This window comes from Asparagus officinalis, chromosome 7 (assembly GCF_001876935.1).
Source record: "Asparagus officinalis chromosome 7, Aspof.V1, whole genome shotgun sequence".
NCBI classification, from domain to species: Eukaryota; Viridiplantae; Streptophyta; class Magnoliopsida; order Asparagales; family Asparagaceae; genus Asparagus; species Asparagus officinalis.
In genome coordinates, this window is record NC_033800.1 from 130,203,175 (window position 1) to 130,219,058 (window position 15,884).

The following is a 15,884-nucleotide window of genomic DNA, read 5'->3' on the forward strand; positions in this document are numbered from 1 at the left end:
TTCCATTTTCCATCTTCTGAAGATCATTTTTTGCACTTTATCTGATATGTGAAGGATAACAATAGCGGTTGGTGGAGTAAGGAATTCATCCCTTTATGAGGCTTTTAATCTTTTTTTACTTCACGGTTCACATCATCTAAAAAATTTTGAATCTTCCAATGTGCTTTGATATGCACTAAGCCTCTAGTATCTCACTTGTTCAGAAAGTAAAGGTAGAAAGTTGAAGAAACAAAAGTTGAAAACGGCTAATGATATATACTAGGATGGACACATTTTGCAGAAGACTTGCACAATAATTAGATTGGCAGGTAAAGACACTGCATTGAACTGCAAAAGCAGAATTGCTTAGTCTGGAGGAGAGATAAGTCTGATTACTTTGTAAGCTATCTTAGTGGAAAGTTTTCAAAGATTTGATTAGAGCTCACCATTCCTCGATTGAAACAAATAACAATTTTGGGAGACATAATTAGAACCACCCAGGTGATATTTGACTTCAACGGGACAAGGTAATAAAATAATGCAAAATGATGAGAAAATAGTGACCACAACATTTGATATATTTTGTTAACTTGCAACTGTGTCTCTAAAAAATCATTTGTAAAGAACATGCATAAAAAAGGTCAAAGACGCTTGAGTAGTAGGATGTCAGAGCTAATTGTTGAATTTATTGAGAATATATGCTTTTGAGGAACTATGTTGCGGAAAACGTGGTAAAAATCAAGTTCACAAAGCAATAACCAAAAGAAAACACAAAAAAGACCACAACCTCAAACACAAGGATTGGTTTGGAGCAAGTGCTATGCCTATAGGCAACAGTAGATAAACTTTCACAAAATTAGAAGAGAGATTACAACTCATACAAATGAGATCGATAATCTCTCAAATTCTTTCAGAAGATAGGAAACCTTCTTATCAATTTGATCTATAGATTCTCTTGAGACACTCTCTCTCTTAAATTTTCATATGTCTTTGATCTGAGAATTCAACTCCTTAAATAAGGTTAAATTAGTGTACAATAGGGATTCTTAAATCCTTTTCATATATAGTTTATATTGTTGAAAGCCCTACTCAAATACTTTTATCTTTGACAAATCCTTTATCCAAATAAGATTGAGGATTCTAGACCAACTCTAACAAATCTCTTCCTTAGACCGAGTTCAATCAACTTTGCTGAAATCTACTGCTGTTATTAGCCCCAGCTGGGCTATCTCCATCTTTTGATGCTAAGAAAGTTCATGCAATGTGTTAATGTTACATTAAACGCTGGACGCTTCTAGGCGTCGGATTTAGCGCCTAGCGTTTAGGGCCTGTTTGTTTGCCTAAAAAAAATTGAAAATCAAAGAAATGGAAAACTATTAAATCAAAGAATTGTTTTGGGAGTGTTTGGTTTGCTAAAAAAAAGAAGGAAATCAAAGAAATGAAGATGAGTTGTCACCTTATTATAGGATGATGTGAGTGATTTTTTAAGAAAACTTGTTTTGATGTTGTTTGGTTGGCGAAAAAAAATAATGAAATAAATTATAAGAAACCTATTTCTTGTAATAGGTTGTTTTCTTTTGCTTGGTTATTTCTTAAAAATAAGAAAATATATGAGATGAGATGAGTTGTCATTATATTATTGGATGATGTGACCCACACTTAAGGAAATTATTTTCCTAGCTTTTTGGGAGGAAAACAAAGAAATAAAATGTTAATGAGATGAGATGAGTTGTCACAATCTTATTGGATGATGTAAGTAGTTTTTAAATATGAGATGAGATGAGTTAAGTGATGTTGTGGATGAAAATAATATTTTATTAGATGGGGTGGATGTGATGGATGAGTTGTTGGATGAAAATAATATTTTATTAGATGTGATGGATGAGTTGTTGGATAAAAATAATATTTTATTAGATGTGGGTGAGTTTTAGGGATGGAAATGTGTGAAATTGTACTTTTTGAGTTTTTTTGGTTTGCATTTTTATTTTTTGGTTTTTTAGAAAATAACCAAACAACCCCTTAGTCGCCTAGGCGGGTGTCTAAGCGGTTTATGGGCGTTTTTTTAATTGTGATACTTGAAAATAAATATATATATATATATATATATACTCAATCAAAGATGCATAAATACTAAAATATCAACACTATTAACTAAATTGCTTGGTTTACCAATTACAATAGCTCTTTGTATGTTTATACTTCTCAACTCAAATTATAAGTTTCATCTCAACAGTGAAAAACTCATTCTCAACTCAAATTATTGTTAACTTGTAAGTTACTGTTAAGTTTAAGTTAACAATAAACTTAAACTTAAGTTTACTGTTAACTAAAATATTGTTAACTTAAGTTTACTGTTTACTTAAACTTAAGTTTACCATCAACAAAAAAACTTAATATTAACTTAAAATTAAACTTAAGTTTACTGTTAGCCTAAACTTAACTTAAACTTAAACTTAAACTTAAGTTTATTGTTAACTTACACTTCTTAAGTTTAAGTTACTGTTGTTAACTAACTTAAATAGATATTTAAAAAATACTCTTTACCTTAGTTACAGAGATCAGGGGAGCTCAGTAATGTTACAGAAGACGCTAGGCAGAATAGGCGTTTGAGCGAGCGCTTAGTGTCTAGACCCTGGGCGTATGCCTAGGCAGCGCCTAGCGTTTGACTATTTTTAAATTATTTAATTATAATACTTGATAAAAATATGTATTAAATTCATATAAATTTTCAAAAAACATAGCAATCTTAGTTTCACAATAAATCATGCATACTTAGATACTAAATAGTTAAAATAATAATTAACAAGGCTAGAGCCTAAGATGTTTTCTTTTTATTTTTAATTACAATAATTAATAGTGAATGTCAATGTTATAGAAAGCTTAGATGCCGGACTGGTGTCTAGGCGGATTTTTTTCTTCATTTAAGTGATGGTCGATGAGGTTTTGCTGAAGGTCGGAGGAGGTAGTGGAGGTGTTCATATTTGGAGGTTAATGGAGTTTGGAGGACTTATAGGCTACAACACATAAAATCACAATCAAGACCTACAAGGTATAATCCACGTAAGCAGACAATACTCCTCTAAACGCTCGTGAAGTCTAGGTGGGCAGCCTAAATACCGTCTAGATACTAGACGCTAGTTAGGCGGTCTAGATACCGCCTAGACCTAGGCGTATGCCTAAACGGACTAGGCCGAGGTTTTTTAAAACAGTGCAATGTGTGAACTGTGAACTTGCAAAGTGAAAATGGCTTGGTCATCATGTTTGCTAGATTATCATCATTGTCAACTTTCTTCACCTTAATCCTCTTCTCTGACCGCAAGAGGTGATACTTCACGACTATGTACTTTATGTTCTCATGAAATACTTGATCTTTTATCAAAGATATAGCACTCTGACTCTCATAGAATACTATAGCTTTCTTCTAAAGAAGGCCTATGTCGCTAACTAAACCTTTTAACCAAGTGTCTTCCTTCACCACTTCTATCATTATCATGTACTCCACTTCAATAGTAGATAGCGCGATTGGGGACTGTAATGTTGCATTCCAACTAAGGATAGAACCTCCAAGCGTGAAAGCATGGCCCGTCACTGACTTCCATCCATCCAGATTTCCTGCATAATCCGAATCAACATAATATCGGTCACATTTAACTTTGTATCAACTCCTCCATAAACTAAACCGACATAATACCTATTTCACGCTTCCCAATGCTCTTTCTCAGTCTTAACATAAATTAGCTCACCACACTAATAGCATGCGCGATGTCCAGGCGAGTGCACACCATAGACTATGTCAGACTACTCACCACACGCATACTGGACTCTTAAAAAAGAACTAAGGCTCGGTTTCTGTCTTTGGTGTCAAATCAGAAGAAGACAAAAATGCATTGCTAAGGGGGTGTTCCGCCTTCGTTGACATATTGAATCTTTCTAGTATCTTCAAAATGTATCTCTTTTGTGATAGAAAGAACTTTCTCTGATTTCGATCCATGTGTATCTCCATCCCTAATACCTTGTACACTACTTCGAGGTCTTCCTTATCAAAATCTTTACTGAGTTGCACTTTCAACTCTCTGATAGCCATCATGTCTTGAGATGTAATGAGCATGTCATTTTCATATGGGAGTAAATAAACCAATGAGCCATCCTTGAATATCTTGTGAGAAACACAACTATCAAATAGATTTCTATTATACTCTTGTTTTACTATTAAACTGTTAAATCTCTTATACCAATGCTTAGGAGATCGCTTCAATCTGTATAAAGATTTTATCAACTTGCACACAGTCTTCTTTTTCTAGAACTGTTATACTCTTGGGGTGGTTCATAAAGATCTCCTCTAGCTCACCATGGAGGAGAACCGTCTTCATATCTAATTGCTCGAGTTCCAAATCTTGATATGCTACCAAAGCAAGTGAAACCCGAATAGATTGTGTCAACGACTGGAGAGAATATCTCATTGTAATCCGCTACCAGCAGTGCTTGAGTTTCCTAACTTCTTCAAGAACCACTTTCATCCAACAATCTTCCTTCACTGCTGTGGCTTGACTAGCTTCCATGTCTAATTCTTGTTATATAACTCCATCTCCTCCCATAGCAACAACCCATCTTTCAGATTTTGGACATGCAATAATTTATTTTTAACTAGCGAGATATAGATTATCCGTCTCTTTTCTAACTGACAGTGTATAAGCTAGTAAAATATTATGCCTTCATAGCCATATCTCTAAGGAGGTCGAATTTGTCTTTTGACTCGGCTAGAGGCAATACTTTCTAGCTCTTGTTACTACTCTGCTGTTGCTCTACCTAATCATCCGAGACTTCTTGAACCTCTTGGGCTTGTTGCATATTATGATTTTTTTATTAGATCTCTTGTTGAATCAATCCAATTTTTTGACTAACTGGAGCCGTAGAAAACTCCACTTCTCTGCTAGCATCTGTCTCTAATGCACGAGTTTCAGATTCCTTTCTTGGATTAAGCATAGAACTCTCATCGAATGTTACATCTCTGATGTGTATCAACTTTGACTCAGCTATCCAGATTCTATGCTTTTTGACCCCATCTCCATATGTAAGAAATACTCGATTATTTGCCCTTCTCTATTGCTTTCCTTCACTAATATGATAATACGTAGGGCACCTGAATATTCCTAGATTAGAATAATCCTAACTATACCTTTAACAGAGGTATGGTTTACCTAACCATACCTCTAACGGAGTTTTGCAACCTATAGCTGTAGCCAAGGATCAACCTATTAAGTAAGCTACCGTACTAATTGCTTCAACCTAGAAATTCTTTAATAACCCTGAATTGGAAAGCATGCACCAAGCTTTCTCCAACAGTGTTTTGTTCATCCTATCTTCAACTCTATTTTTGCAATCTGATACTTGTCGTTGTGCACCAACCGACGACCTATGTGAAAGTATCACCAAACACCTTGATTAGATCTCATTTTTCTATATAGACCAATTGATCACTGGGCAATGTGGAAATCCCGAGAAACTACCAGTCCGAACAAAAGAGAAGGCAATATACCATAAAAAAAAGATCAAGAGACAAAATATAAAATTTATGTGGTTCGGCAATCGCTTACGTCAATTGGGAGAAAATTGAGTCTTCTTTTACTTTAAATATTATTACAAGATAATTTATTCTTGTGATTTAGATAGACCCCACAAAAAAATCTCTGTTGATCTTACCAAAAAATCTCTCACAAATCCTAAATTTCCCCCCTTAGTTATCTCTACTTCTCCCTTACAATATACAACTCTCCTTGAATTTTCCGTGGCTTCATTTACAATGAACCTCTCAAGGGGTATTTATAGAGTTTCCCCCCTCCTTTGTATTTGTGTAGGACTCCTTTTTTACTTGGATTACTAATTCTAATTCTTTCTAATTAGAATTCAATTCCAATTGCAATTGATTCTTTCCAATCAAATTCAATCCGAAATCTAAGTCTAGCTAAGATTCTATGAAATACAAAGTTATTCCCAACATCTCTGACAGTTGGGATCATGCGATACCTTCATTCTTACAGAACTCCTCAAACTCTTTTGAACTAAACTCCATGTTGTTGTCAGTGTAGTGACGCTTTACTTTCATCTCTGTTTGCTTCTAAATTAGAGCCTTTGACTATTTGAATGATTTGAACACATCTCAATTAGCACATAAATCAAGACCATCTTTGAATAATCATTGATCAATGATAGAATATTGAGCTTCAACTTCGACGGAACAGGAACGGGGCCATAAACATTTCTATAGTATGTGATTAAGCATTCCCTTTGTGTGATGCATCGCCTTGCGAAATAGAATTCTACGTTGTTTGATGTAAATTAAGATTACAAACAATAACCAAAATAGAACATATAAAAGACCACAAACACAAAAACAATGATTTATGTGGTTTGGAGAAAGTTCTATATCTATGGGCAGCAGCCGGTAAACTTTTACTAAATCAAAAGAAAGATTGCAACTCATATAGACGAGAGCAATGGTCTCGGACTCTTAAGATACTATCTTTCTCTCAATTTTTCTCATGCCCTAGGCCAGAGAATTCAACTCCTTAAATAGGGCTAGATTCATGTAGATTCCTAAATCTCTATTCAAATAGAGTTTCCATTGGCAAAAAAATCCTACTCAAATACTCTATCTACTCAAATACTCTCTTAACAAAACCTTATCCAAATAGGATTGAGGATTCTAGGCCAAACTCCAACAAACTAATTGATAAGCTGGTTAATTTGAATTTAGATTGCGTGAAATGTGGATCCATGAGAGGCCAAAAAGCCATATAGGCTTTATAAAACATAGGCTAAGATAATGTGTCCATTTTCAGGATGATGAGAGGAAGCACTTTACGCAAGTTCCTGAGAGAGTCCAAGCACAAAAGGTTATGGTTTTAAATATCGATTATTAGAGAAATATCGGATGGCAAAATCCATATCGGATTGCATATATCGGGAAAATGTCGGGGATATGTATTAAATATCGGAGCGTTATATCAGATGATGTGCATATATAATATAGTGCCATAAAATATAATCTAAATATACTTAATAAAATCTAAGCATTCAAAATTGTATTATATTGTAAATAATATATATTAAGGATATTACTAACCATTATAGAAATTTACTTAGGGAAATGAGCTTATAGAAATTTTGCTAAAGAACTTCCTAAGCTAAAAATTTTGCTTAAAATATTAAAGAATTTTTGCAAAACTATGTTGCCTTGTGCCAAGCCATATAAAAGGACATGTCGACCAACATATCAGCTAATATATTAGGGATATATCGCACAAAAATTACTAAAAACAGTAAAAAAAATATTTAGACCACATCATTTTGCGGCAAGCATTATAAAATGATATATTGGCTATATATTGGCTGTATCAGAGATTTTTAATTCAATTCAGGATGCGAGATGTACTGGTACTGAATCTGCAGATGAAAGCTGTCCCTGGTTAAGGTATCTTGTGTAGTCTATAATTGAGTGTGTGTGTTTGTGTATCTGGGGAACCTGAAAGCATAAAAAGTTGATAAAGATATCAATTTTGATAGTATTTCTGGCAAAAGACCACTTATACACACACAGACACACGTACTCTGATGTGTTTTCTCTGAAGGTGACAAGATATGTGTTGGAAATTTGTTTACATTTTTGTCATGTTAACATTGTTTTAAATATCGGCCGATAATCGATATTATTGGCCGAGTTATCGGATTTAAGAGCTCTCCGCTAGGATAAGTTGGTTTTCTAATCGGTTATCGTTTTGGAGAGTTTATCGGCGAGTTATCGGCGTTATCGGCACTTATTGGCCGATAAGTAAGGCTTTTTTATCGGGATTATCGGCCTGGCATTTTGAGTTGGATTGTTGAGTTTTTAAACTCGACCCAACCCGCTTTCTACAATTAGTTAGTGATTCTAAACATGATGATTTACATTTTGGTATGTTTATATTTCATTAAGCATGGTTAGATTACATTTTTTTAGTTATTATATTATATATATACACCATCCAATATATCACTCCGATAAATACTACTTATCCCCGATATATTCCCGATTTCCGCTATCTGATAAGGATTTTGGCCGTCCGATAAATCCTCGATAACCGATATTTAAAACCTTGCATGTTAAACAGGATGGATGCTAAGGTACACCTCTGAGAAGTATGCATGTTACAGGTTCGAGTTTAAAGGAATTATTTTTTTGTGGACTCTTCTGGTGTTTTGCCTTTCTGTTCTTCCTTTCTGCCTGCTTTTTCACATACTAAAACTAGGCTGTCATCTGTTTACATGTGTATTACTTGTTGGAAATGTTTTTTTTTATTTCACTTTCACATGTCATTAGGTGAGGGAGTATCCTGAACATGACGCAAGATGTTATCTTTATCATCATCCATCTTCCTGCTTTGTGATATATTTTTTTTCTTAAACAGGAATGTGCTGCTGCTTTTGTCTTTTTCAAGACTCGTTATGCTGCAGTTATTGCTTCAGAAGTTCTTCAATCATCAAACCCCATGTCTTGGGTCACTGACTTGGCTCCCGAACCCCATGATGTTTATTGGTCAAATCTTAGGATACCATTCAGACAACTTTGGTTTCGCCGAATAGCCACTCTTTTTGGTAGCATTGTTTTTTTGTTGTTGTTTTTAATCCCAGTCACGTTCGTTCAAGGGCTTTCTCAACTGGATCAATTGCATAAGACATTCCCATTTCTAAAGGGTATATTAAAGAAGTAAGTGCTGCATGAGGTTCTTTTCCATTTTCATTTTTCTCTGAGTTGTTCAAGGTTGAGTTAAATTTAAAGTACTTAGTTTATGTATGGTTTGAGCATGCAGTTTTTGAAGTTTTAAAATTCTGGTCACTTCTTTTCATTTAAAGTAATCTGAAAAGAATTCATTATGCAAGTCATTTCCCATTTTGGCAATGGACCACAAGGCTCAGAAAAGAATTGATTGCAGCCTGCTTTCAATATGTCACCAATCCTGTAATTTGGTTCCAGATTACTGTCTAAATAAGCTACGGTCAAGATGGTGTCTTTCATTAAATCCTATGAGGCTAGTGAGCGGCATCTTCGTGCTGTAGTATATGCTTATGTTACTAGGTCGAAACTTTTCAAAATTCTCCTAGAGCAGGAGAGATTCTAAGGAGAGGGGGTGAGATTATGATTAGCAGGTAATTGCATTCTAATCAGTGATACAAGAAGAAGAATGTTCCAGAACACTCTGCAAGAAAACCCATTTTTATCACTTAGATAAATTTTGCATTTTAGGTTTCATGCAAGTAAAATGTTACAAAATAAATATTTCCTTGACTAGTGCCGAAATAAATATTTCCTTGACTAGTGCCGTTATTGCGATTTAACTTTTTGTCACTATCTTCTGTTATCTTCATTCACCTTTATATTCCTAGATTTAGCTTCTGGTGACCAATTGTTTTTGGTGGATATCCCAGCAAGTTAGACTTGAAACAGGGAAGAAGTCGCATGTCATTTTAATTTGGAAGTCCCTTTCATGTACTAGTCGTAATCTCTTCTTGTATTGGTTTAGGAATTCTACCACAAATACCAAGAAATCTTCATATGTGGCTGAATAATTTAAATACTGAATAGTTGATTTATGCTACTTTGTTCTGGGACTATCAGCCAAGCAGGTTATTTACTATGGTATTGGTATATGTCCTCTTTGTATTTCTTACCTCTTTGCAGATCAACATACAAAAATCTTAGGTTTCTTAGCTTCGATGTACGCTAAGAAATTTGCAATATACTCACTTGTTCACAGTTCACTGCTGTATCGATTCTTTTCTCCTTGGCCTTTGGCGGTGTATCTTCCTGCTTTATAGTAACTTCCGTGCCAGAGTATTTGACAGGGAGCTTCTAAACAGAGGGCATACGAAAGCATATATTTTTACACACACAGGCATATACGCTGACCACACATAACTTGTTTGTTCCATTCTTCGAGAAGCATGTTATATTTAACACACTTGTTTACCTACCTCATGAAATTGACATAGTTTTAGAAAAACATGGATTAAGTTTGGATGACCATTGAAATAACATAACACCTCTACTCTTCCTTTATTTCAAATCCTTTATTTTTTTAAGTAAAAAACGTACCCTATTTTTCTCTCTTAATTACATGAGAAATGTTTGACTCGGACATAGATGCTGAGTGACTGTTTGTTACAATTTATTTTTCTAAAAATAGAATGCCCTGGTAACATTATGCACAATACTATAGTGCCTCAAGAGTTCAGATGATTCACCCTGACTGTGAGCCCTTGGTACATTGCAGTTCCACTGTTGAACAAGGATGTTGTCTGTGGTCACTAGGAGTAGGAGACATTGTTTTGACTGGATTATAGTTAATGTGCAAGGTTTGCATACTAATGTGAATAGGTTTTCCGGACGTAAAAGTATTTGAACTGGAGGCATTAAACATGGCAAGGGGCTTCTGTGTAACCCAATGGTTGGGTTGCGTCATGCAGTCCTGATGACGTATGGGTGCCACCATCCAATTTTGCACCACAGACCAATCCTATATGAGAACTTTATTTGACACTTCAGTGTTTCACGCATACACATGAATGCATGCATATATTAAATTGGAAAACTTAAATCTGATGCGAAGTAAATTTGAAAACCTTAATCTGAAATATAAAAAGGCAATCAACGCTAGTGAACTACCCTTAAAGTACAAAAAGATAATTTTACCCAGCATAAGGGAGAAATTTTAATGTCTTAATTATTTTACACATGCAAACACACATTAAAATTAAAATTAAAAAAAAACTCATATCTTTCACACAATAAACTAAATCAAGTTGGAGACAGAAAGAAGGAAGATGATCAACACTGCTGAATTACCCTCCCACATAAATCTGGCACTGTACTGAATGCAATAACTTATAGTCTTGGAAAGATATTGTTGGAGTTTTATGCTGTAAAACTGACTTTGAGAAAGAAATAAAGGCAAGAACAACAAGGGATATTGCTGTAAAATGTCCACACACTTCTATTGAACAGAAATAATACTTAAATACAGAAAATTTCATCTAGTGAATCCTAAAAACAAGCAACTACGTGGAATCATGTTCCACTATCAACAACAACTAAAATCCAGTCACTAACATCACTAACTGGTAGTGTTTTTTAACTGGAAAACAGAAAATGGCTAAAAATAAGGAAAATAACAGCAGTAAAAATTGACCGAGTCTTTGTTGCAGTAACTGAAAGCAATCCATCAACACTCCTCCTTGCTTAGTTGCTGCAAACTCCAAGCTTTTCTCTAAGAAACTCAAATTTGCTTCTTGGCAAAGGTTTTGTGAAAATGTCTGCTAGCTGAAGATCAGTTTTGCAGTACTTCAGAACAACAGAACCTTCTTTCTGCAGATCTCTAAGAAAGAACAACTTAATGTTGAAATACTTCGTTTTCCCGTGAAAAACAGGATTAGTTGAGATTGCAGTTGCTGCTTGATTATCCACAAATACATCTGTGGACTTTTCTTGCTTCAAATTTAGATCAACCATCAACTTTCTAAGCCATAAAGCCTGATTTGCAGCAGCTGTTGCTGCAATAAATTCTGCTTCAGCAGTTGATTGTGCAACAATCTCCTGTTTTTTGGAACACCATGAAAAAAATACCAGAACCAAGATTAAAGCAATAACCAGAAGTGCTCTTCATATCATCAGAAGAGCCAGCATGATCACTGTCAGAATATCCCTGTAGAACACAAATCTGACTTGCATGGAACTTTACTCCAAAATCCAATGTTCCCTTGACATATCTAATCACTCTTTTTGCTGCTCAAGATGAGTTTCAGTTGCACAATTAGTGAACCTGGATAGCAAACTTACAGCATGCAAAATATCAGGCCTTGTTGCTGTAAGATACATGAGGCAACCAACCAGGCTTCTGTAAAAAGTTTCATCAATTCTTTCAACTTTATCATGTTTGCTCAACTTCTCCTTTTGACACATTTGGAGTAGGCATGCTCTTGCAATCCTCCATTCTGATTTTTTTTAAGATCTCCTTTGCATACTTCTTCCGGCAAACAAAGACTTCACCTCTTTTCTGCTGAATCTCCATTCCAAGAAAATAAGCCATCTCTCCCAAATCTGTCATTTCAAAGGTATGTTTCATGTCTTCCTTGAACTTGTTAACAAGCTCAACATTACTTCCTGTCACCAGCAAGTCATCAACGTAGAATGAGACAATAACAAAATTCACTTCGTCACCTTTAATGTAGAGTGTAGCTTCATTGAGGCTTTTTCTGAAACTCAGTTGCATCAAATGCTCATCAATTCTGCTGTACCAGACTCTAGGTGCCTGCTTCAGGCCATACAATGCTTTCTTGAGCAAATATACATCATCTTCATGCCCTTTGACTCTAAATCCATCAGGCTGCTCAACGTATATCTCCTCCTCAAGAAAACCATTTAAGAATACAGACTTTACATCTAACTGGTAAACTTTCCAGTCTTTTTGTGTAGCAATAGCAAGTAATAATCTGATTGTATCAAGTCGAGCAACAGGAGCAAATGTATCAGAAAAATCAACACAAAAAATTTGAGCATACCCTTTCACAACAAGCCTAGCTTTGTACTTGTTGATTGAGCCATCTGCATTCAATTTTGTTCTGAACACCCATTTTACTCATATCACTTTCCTATCTGCAGGCCTCTTCACAAGTTGCCAGGTCTGATTTTTCTCAATCATGCCCAGCTCCTCCTTCATTGCAGCTATCCATTTTGGATCTTTCTCTGCTTCCCAGAAGTCTGCTGGTTCAAGAACAGCAACATTACACCTTTGATAAATATCAGAAAGTGATCTCATTCCTCTTACAGGAACTTCATCCACCAATTCATCTTCTTTCAAATGGAATTTTGAAGTCTGGTTTGAAACCGAAGTTGATTGCTTTCCTTTCCAGTTCCATTCTTCATTTTCCATAAAATGCACATCTCTACTTATAAGACCATTCTTCATTTTCCATAAAATGCACATCTCTACTTATAAGAATTTTCCTTGTGTGAGGTTGGAAAATTCTATAAGCTTTAGAGACGGTATTGTAACCTTTCCTTGTGTGAGGTTGGAAAATTCTATAAGCTTTAGAGACGGTATTGTAACCCACAAAAATCCCTGCCACTGCCTTTTTGTCAAGCTTATCTCTCTTGATCTGTTGCACATAAGTAAAGCACAAACATCCAAAAAATTTTAGATTTTTCAAATTAGGTTTGAACCCATACCATGCCTCAAAAGGAGTCTTCCCATTAACGGCTTTAGTAGGAAGCCTGTTCAACAAGAACACTGCCGTGTTTGTTGCTTCTCGGCTTTAGTAGGAAGCCTGTTCAACAAGAACACTGCCGTGTTTGTTGCTTCTGCCCAGTACTCCTTAGGAAATTTTTTATCATGCATCATGCATCTTGCCATCTCAAAGATTGTTCTGTTCTTTCTTTCACTGACTCCATTTTGTTGTGGAGTGTATGGGGCTGTTAACTGATGCTCAATGCCAACTTCCTCACAAAACTGATTGAATTGATCTGAAGTATACTCTTTGCCATTATCTGACCTCAACATTTGAATGGTACAACCACTTTGATTCTTGATCCACTGCTTAAATCTCCAAAAAACGCCCGCAACTTCTGATTTAAATCTGAGAAAATAAATCAGGCACATACGAGTGAAGTCATCAATAAAGATTATGTAATATTTACTCCCCTTAAGTGAAGGAATTCTCTGAGGTCCAGCAAGATCAGTGTGGATGAGTTGCAGCTTCTCAGTTGATCTCCAGACAGATTTCTGGAATGGAAGTCTTGCTTGTTTGCCATATCGACAGGCCTTGCAACCTGGTAGTTCTAACTCTAGCTGAGGCAGGCCTTCAACAAGCTCTTTTCTCTGCAAGTTCAGTACTGCAGCATGGTGAAAATGGCCGAGTCTTTTGTGCCAAGTTTCTGTGATGCTAGCGACTGAGGAGTAAGCTGCTTGCTCCTCCTGCAATGGATCTAGTGCAAAGCTCTTCCCCTTCATCTTCACTTTGAATACATCTTTGCCTTCTGAATCCTTGATTTGACACTGATTTGTTTCAAAGATAACTTTGAAACCCTTCTCAAGCAATTGACCAACATTCAATAGATTTTGGCTAATGTTAGGTACAAATAAAACATCTCTGATAAGTTTTGTACCTGAAGCAGTTTCAATTGCCACAGTGCCTTTTTCCTTAACTGCAATATATTCTCCATTGCCTATTCTCACTTTGGATACCACAGAAGTGTCTAGCTCCTTAAATAGATCACAGTCAAATGTCATGTGGTTTGTGCAACCACTGTCAACAAGCCACTTGTCACTCGAGTTGCTAGTAGCAAAACAAGATGCTACAAAGAGTTGCTCCTCCTCTTCTTGATCAGCTACTTGAGCACCATTCTTCTGCTTCAAATTCGCTTGTCACATTCTTCTGTTGAATGTTTCTCTTGCAAATTCTGTGATGATGTCCCATCTTCTGGCACTTCTCACATTGCTGGTCTGGCTTTCTCTAGCATTTGAAAGGTGGATGACCCTTCCTTCCACATTGTTTACAAGGAGGAAAATCGAATTTTGTTCCCTTACTGGTATTAGGAGAATCAGAACCTGAGCTTCCCTTCTTGTACTTCTCATTCTTCTTCCCTTTTCCTCCTTGATTGAACTGAGCTCTTGCAGCTAATGCACCTTCAACAGACCCTTCAGACCTCAAAAGTCTTCTCTGTTCTTGTGCCTGCAAAGCATTCAACAATTCTGCCAAGCTAACCCTTGACAAATCCTTAGTGTTCTCCAGTGCAGAGATGGTTGCTTCGAACCTTTCAGGAACTGTTACAAGAATCTTTTGAACAATTCTAGAATCAGGAAATTCAGAGCCAAGTAACCTTACTTTGTTGGCGATGCTGAGTAATTTGTCAGAATACTCTTTGACAGTCTCTGAATCCTTCATCTTCTGAAGTTCAAATTCTCTGATCAAATTGAGAATCTGCATTCCTTGAATCCTCTCATCTCCTTCATACTCTTTCTTTAGGAACTTCCAGACATCAAAAGCTGACTTCATAGTCATAATCCTGACAAAGATTTCAGGTGAGACAGCAGCAAATAACATAGCTCTCGCCTTTGACTTCCTTGATTTCTTCTCCTTTTGATTCTTAATCTGCGCCATGGTTGGATTCGCAAGCAATGGAGGAACTTCGTAGTCCTCGACAGCTTCCCAGAGATCATTTGCCTCCAGATGAGCCTCCATTCTTGCTGCCCACACGTGATAGCCTTCTCCATTGAAGACAGGTGGTGCTAGTGCAGTGAAAGGAGTTTCAATTGAATCCATGTAATATGTTTCTCTCAGTTATAGGTCCCTCAAGAAGAGAGCTCTGATACCACTTTGTTGGAGTTTTATGCTGTAAAACTGACTTTGAGAAAGAAATAAAGGCAAGAACAACAAGGGATATTGCTGTAAAATGTCCACACACTTCTATTGAACAGAAATAATACTTAAATACAGAAAATTTCATCTAGTGAATCCTAAAAACAAGCAACTACGTGGAATCATGTTCCACTATCAACTACTAAAATCCAGCCACTAACATCACTAACTAGTAGTGTTTTTTAACTGGAAAACAGAAAATGGCTAAAAATAAGAAAAATAACAGCAGTAAAAATTGACTGAGTCTTTGTTGCAGACTTGCAGTAACTGAAAGCAATCCATCAACAGATATGAAAATTATCAACATTGTTTATCTACAGTCATTACAAGGAAGGTGACAAGCTATTGTTCATCAGTACTTATATTCATCGATACGTTGAGACATTCACATGCCAAATAGTAGCAATTCTTTTGATTTCTTGTGGTTATGGCTGATTCTGGGTTATGAGGGGGTAAGT

General features: G+C 35.9%; 1 protein-coding gene across 3 annotated transcripts in view; it reads left to right on the forward strand.

Annotated features, from left to right (window-relative positions):
• The window catches only part of LOC109848155 (CSC1-like protein RXW8), a 40,206-nt gene that overhangs the window by 18,916 nt on the left and 5,406 nt on the right, over positions 1-15,884 (forward strand). For all 3 annotated transcript variants that reach the window (XM_020417520.1, XM_020417521.1, XM_020417523.1), the window contains one exon: positions 8,424-8,722. In XM_020417520.1, the coding sequence (XP_020273109.1) occupies positions 8,424-8,722 (299 nt within the window). The remainder of the gene's footprint in view (positions 1-8,423; positions 8,723-15,884) is intronic.